Source organism: Ictidomys tridecemlineatus, chromosome 11, assembly GCF_052094955.1.
Source record: "Ictidomys tridecemlineatus isolate mIctTri1 chromosome 11, mIctTri1.hap1, whole genome shotgun sequence".
Taxonomy (NCBI): Eukaryota; Metazoa; Chordata; class Mammalia; order Rodentia; family Sciuridae; genus Ictidomys; species Ictidomys tridecemlineatus.
This window is the reverse complement of record NC_135487.1, coordinates 25,599,178-25,605,177: the sequence shown is the minus strand read 5'-3', so window position 1 is coordinate 25,605,177 and position 6,000 is coordinate 25,599,178. Positions and strand designations below refer to the sequence as shown.

General features: G+C 48.3%; 1 protein-coding gene across 1 annotated transcript; it reads left to right on the top strand.

The window, feature by feature from the left end:
- Positions 1–441: 441 nt before the first annotated feature.
- Lsm10 (LSM10, U7 small nuclear RNA associated) lies at positions 442–3,273 on the top strand. The gene is made up of 2 exons (XM_005317822.5): positions 442–592; positions 2,568–3,273. The coding sequence occupies exon 2, from the start codon at positions 2,592–2,594 to the stop codon at positions 2,961–2,963; it is 372 nt and encodes a 123-aa protein (XP_005317879.1). The 5' UTR covers positions 442–592; positions 2,568–2,591; the 3' UTR covers positions 2,964–3,273.
- Positions 3,274–6,000: the final 2,727 nt, after the last annotated feature.

The window sequence follows — 6,000 nt, the reverse complement described above, 5'->3', positions numbered from 1 at the left end:
CTCTCTCTGACCTCTTGATCCGTCACTCTCCCCAGCCTCACTGGCCTTTCTGTTTCCCTCACATTGTCAGGGTCATTTTCACCAGCATCTTCGCATAAACTCTTCCCTCTAATTGCAGTGTTCCTCTCCTAGTTTTTGCAAGGTTGGCTTCAATTCACTCTTCTCAGCTCAAATGTCACCTCAGTGCATCCCTGATCGTCCACCCAGAACCGATCACATCACTCTATTTTAATCGGTTTAAGGACGTTTATCCTATTTTCCCAGTTTGTTTCCATATGGGCTCTCTCGGCGCAGCACGGTCAGCTCGGGGAGCGGGCAGATCTTGCTCCCCGCTATACAAGGGGAGCCGGGAAGGTACGGGACCCAGAGAACCGGTCCGTGAGTGTGCGCGGAACCACGGCCGCACGGCTGCGCAGGAGAGTCGGGAAGCCGGACGCCGCGCGGCCTCCTGGGAGTTGTAGTCCGAGGCCCGGCTATGACCACGCGACCCGCGGTTGCCATGGCTTCTCAGCGCTGCGAAGGCAGGAGGCAACGCAGCTAGGCGCCGAACCGGCCTCGGCCGCGACTGGGAAAGCGGAAGGAATCGCGCGCGGTGGGTTCGAGTCGGCGGAGTGCCGGGAGCCTGAGGGTGGAGCGCGGGGGACCCCGGGGAGCGTCTTCTCCCCGACTAGCAGAGTAGCCGCTCTCCCCGCTCTGCTGCCACTGCTGCGTGTGGAGAGCGGCCTCGGCGTCCCTGTTTACCTAGAGGCTGACAGGCTTCAAGATGCCAAGTGGCTGGCGCAGTTTCTCCCTTCTAGGAAGTGTCAGAGCCTGTCCTAGAGCCTGGGCCCAGGTTCCAGTAATTGCTCTTTGCAGTCACAGCGGCGGTCCCAAACCCTTGCTTGATCCCAGTCTCAGGCTGAAGGGTCTTTGGACCCTTCCCGGGACCAACCCCCAGCCCCCTCATCACTGGAGTAACCTGCCTTAACGCTTCTAATGCTACTCTGCAAGGCCTTGGTCGGGATTCTGAGTGAGATCCTAAAGGTTCCCCCACCTTGGACTTAGGGGTCTGAAAATGAGAGCTAGATAAGGCATCGTGAGCTCATTCAGTATCAGGGCATGTTGAAAGCAAAAGAAAGTATCTTCAATGTAGTGAAAGTCTGGTAGCCTTACTTAGCTTATGGTTTAATAAATGTTTAAACATGTTCAGGGACATTAAGTAACTGTCCTAGATTTACAGAGTAGGGAGTAGAGTAGGAATTCAACCTAGGTTTCAGTTTCTCTACTTTCAAAACCTGTGTACTTTTTTTTTTTTTTCTATTTTTTATTTTGAGACAGGGTCTCATTAAGTTGTTAAGGGCCTTGTTAAATTGCTGCAGCTGGCTTTGAACTTGTGCTTCTCCTGCCTCAATCTTTCAAGCCCCTGAGATTACAGGTGTGGGCCACCATGCCCAGCTCAAAATCTTTTTTTTTTTTTTTAAATATTTTCTTAATTGGAAATGGACACGATATCTTTACTTTATTTGTTTATTTTTATGTGGTGCCAGGGATCGAACCCAGTGCCTCACACATGCTAGGCAAGCACTCTACCACTGAGCAACAACCCTGGCCCATCAAAATCTTTTTTTCTTTCCTTGTTTCATTGATGGTGGTATTGGGGACTGAACCTAGGGATGCTCTATCACTGACTACATTCCCAGCTCTTCTTCTTTTTTTTTTTTTTTTTTGAGACTGGGTTTCACAAAGTTGCTGAGGCTGGCCTCAGACTTGTGATCTTCCTGCCTCAGCCTTCCAAATCACCCGGACTAGAGGTGCATCTCCGCACCTGAGCTTGAACTCTGTTCCCTAGCCTCAGCCTCCTGAGTAACTGGGAATATAGGTGTGCACTGCTACAGCCATCTTAAACTATACTTTGGAGTAGTGGTTCTTAGGCTTGTCTGCAAATTAAAATTACCAAGGAATTTTTAAAAAGTAGGATGATGGGGTCCTAACCCACTAACCAAATGAATCAGGATCTCTGTGATGTGGAGACCAGGTTAAAAACTTACCAAATGTGAGGCTGGGACTATGGCTCAGCAGTATAGCGCTTGCCTTGCACGTGTGAGGCACTGAGTTCCATCCTCAGCACCACATAAAGATAAACAGAATGAGGGTATTATATCCATCTACAACTAAAAATATATATATTGAAAACATTTTTTAAAAAAAAACAAACCTCACCAGATGATTCTAATGGTACAGTGAGCACTCAGAACCACTTGTATACAGCTTGGAGATCAGGCAGCTATGGATTTGAGTCCAGCATCTCCATTCAGCAGCTGTATAGGCTTGGGCAAGTTGTAAGAATTACTCCTAGTCATATTTTCCCCATTTATAAAATGAGTATATATATAATCCTTGGTTTGCAAGGTGATCTGAAGATTCTATGAGACATGGACAGTGAAACAGCTTTTGTCTATAGATGCAAAAACTGGGGAGGGGTCAGGCTTGGGGAGGTCTGTGCTGGAAATTTTGTTTGAGGATCTGGTGGAGATGTGTTGGCAATATACCCCCTGATGCACCTCCCATCTATGTGCTCCTGCCCACAGCAAGCAACCAGCCCGTGTGGCAGAATGGCAGTGAGCCACTCGGTGAAGGAGCGGACCATCTCCGAGAACAGCCTGATCATCCTGTTACAGGGTCTCCAGGGCCAGGTAACCACTGTGGACCTGCGGGATGAGAGTGTGGCCCGTGGACGCATTGACAACGTGGATGCTTTCATGAACATTCGCCTGGCCAATGTCACCTACACGGACCGATGGGGACATCAGGTTGAGCTGGATGACCTCTTTGTGACAGGCCGTAATGTCCGATACGTCCACATCCCGGATAACGTGAACATCACTGCTACAATTGAGGAGCAGCTGCAGATCATTCACCGTGTGCGCAACTTTGGCAGCAAGGGCCAAGGCCGGCAGGAGTTTCCTTCCAAAAAATATAAGTGAGGCTGCCATTAGCAAGCTCTGACACCAACTCAGGTGCTTCCAGTGTTATGAGCCAACTCCCTGTCATCCCTCCCTTCCTGGAACCTGGTGTCTGACCTACACCACCTGTCACCACTGCCTTTCACAGGGTTCCACTCCTCAGACTCTTCTTGGGACCCAGAATCCTATCTGTCTGCCTGTGGCCTTGGGGTAAATGACAACCCCTCTTTTTGATCATTTGCATACAAGTGTCTGGTTTACTATTTTAGGGAATCTGTCAAATAGTTCAACCCTCTCCCTGTGAGGATTATTAAATGTGCTTGGTCTCCAATTCCCCATTTCTCTCTCAGTTGTGTTTATTTTCTTATAAAACCCAACTTAGATACAAAGAAGTCCATGTCTCATGCTTTCCCCACTGTGTGCTAGGCTTCCTGTGGCTCTGTGTAATAGGGCGCAGTATCTCAAACTTGGCTGAACATTGGAATCACCCCTCCCACAGATTCAGATTTAATCAGTATGGCCCAAGCAGTAGGACTTTTTATGTTTCCCAGGTGATTCTAATACAAGGGAAAGATTGAGAACTGTAGGAGGAGAGTATGTCAGTGTGGTCAAGTGAAAGTGGCATTTCTATTCAGATACTGTTGAAAATGCTATTAATCTCATTGCTCTTTCCTGAAGTAGAGAGGTTGGAGTATTCTGGGCCTGAACCTTGGGTGTGGAAATTCAACCAACAGCAAATCAATCCTGATTCTGAATCATCCAGTCCTTAGGATTAAAACCCAAGTCTCCTGTGCTCATTCCAAACCTGCCACAGGCAGACAAGCATTTCAGTGAAAGTGGCTCTGTCCCTTGGAACCAGAGAGTTTGTGTTCATCAGATAGTCACAGCATGGCTGCCATGTGCCAAGGTCGCCTCCTCAGTACATGTTGCCAAATAAGATCCTGGACCTGAATGAAGAACTTATGATCTCGTGGGAATGTGGTCAGCAAAAAACAAGATGAAATCCTGCTTGAGAATTGCTGTGCCCTAGCTCTGGTAAGGCCGGGCAACTGACCTCAAGGCACTCACATTACTTGAGATTTTAGAGGAATGCTGTTGGACACTAGTAGCCCAAAGTCAACTGCATTCATGTTCTAGCTCAGTCTTTGTCTAAGTGTTATCGTGGACCCCCTTCATCAGAAACAGCTGGGATGTGTGTAGGAAGTGCATTTTCCTGGCTCCCTCTGACTCCAGACTTGAACCAGAATTTGCATTATTAACACCCATGGCGATCCTTCTACATAGTGTGTTTATTTCACTGTCTCAAGGTCCTAGAAGCCTCTTAAACTAAGCCCTTGGATTTCAGGAGAGAACACAGGTTCCCACCTTTCTGAGTTTCCAGTCCCTTGTGACAGCCAGAGTTAAGGAGACTGACACCACATGGTGACTGCTGGCAAAAGAAATGATGGGGCAGGTCCAGCAGGGAGGTCCTCAGTGTGGAAATGTCCATGGATCCTCAAAAAGTGGGGAGACACGATGAACAGGCAGGGAGCCCCCCACAGCAGCCTCCACAGAACTTGCCCATGTGTCTACAAATGTTTCCAAACTTGAAAAGGGCTCATCCTGAGAGTTTGGCCTAGGAATGGAGGCAAGGTCTAGCTCTGAGACTTTAATAGTATGCTGGGGGTGTCTGTGCCTCAGCAGGGCTAGCCGGGGAAGCTGTAGGACTCATATCCTTCCTGGACAAGACCATGGAATATAAATGGGAAGGAGTACACAAGCCCCACAGAAACACATTTGCAAAGCCTCAGGTAAGAGCGCAGCTGAGTCTGAAGGCCCCAAAGGTATGGGTCTTTTTTTTTTTTTTTTTTTAGTTCTCGGCGGACACAACATCTTTGTTGGTATGTGGTGCTGAGGATCGAACCCGGGCCGCACGCATGCCAGGCGAGCGCGCTACCGCTTGAGCCACATCCCCAGCCCCAGGTATGGGTCTTTATGACAGGTCCTGGATGGATGAGAAAGACTGCCAGGGTCCCAGGTAGAACTGAGGAAATTCAGTGCCCACCCACCTATGGAAGGCCAGGACGTCCCTGACTGCCACCAGTCAGCCATTCCATAGAGCATATGCCCCAGGCACAGTGGTGACAGCTGAGGGAACATCAGGAGGAACAAGGGTCTTGTCCTCAGGTGGCTGACATTCAAGTGGGCAGACACATGATATACCAACAAAGTAAAAATGTGTATAGATACTGGGAAGGAAATAAACAGGTCCCTTTGTGAAAGAGGAGCAGAGGTGGTTTTATTTTTGAAAGTGTAATCTGAGGCAGTGAAATTTAAACTGAGAAGGAGGCTGCTTTTTAAAGAGCTGGGAATAGTAGTGCACCCCTGTAATCCCAGTGACCCAAGAGGCCGAGGCAGGAGGATCACAAGTTTGAGGACAGCCTCAGCAATTTAGCAAGATCTCAGTGACTTAGTGAGACCCTATCTCAAAAAAAAAAAAAGGCCTAGGGCTGTAGCTCAATGGTAAAGCACTCCTGGGTTCAGACCTTAGTACTCAATAAAGAGCTGAGGGAAAGCAAAGGAAACTGCCAATACAAAAGTCCTTCAATGGGAAGCTGGGGTCTGGGTAGATAATACCATGTGACAACTGATGGACAGGCTGGGAAGGTAGAGAAATGGGAGGGGTGAGTGGGACAAATGAAACAAGGCCTGGGAGCCAGGAGTACTGCTGGTTATAATTTCTTTCTTTTTTCTTTTTCTTTTTTCTTTTTTCTTAGGAGGAGTTTCTGGGGATTGAAACCAGGACCACCAGCTGTGCCCCCAGCCCTTGGTTCCAGTTTCTGACATGCAGGAACCAGAACTTGGATTTTCTTTAACTCACTCTGAGTTCCTATTTCACCCCACTCAGCCAGAGTGGCAGAAACTTAACTGCAGTCAATTCCAAGTTCCCTGCATTTTCCTCTGAATTATGTTTGAATTGAAGGGCCCTTCCTTTCGGGGTGCCAAAGCCTTGAGGGTAGTCTGAAGTGATGGTCATCTAGTCCTCCTTTTCTTTATTCTTTTGTCATCAGCCCTCAGA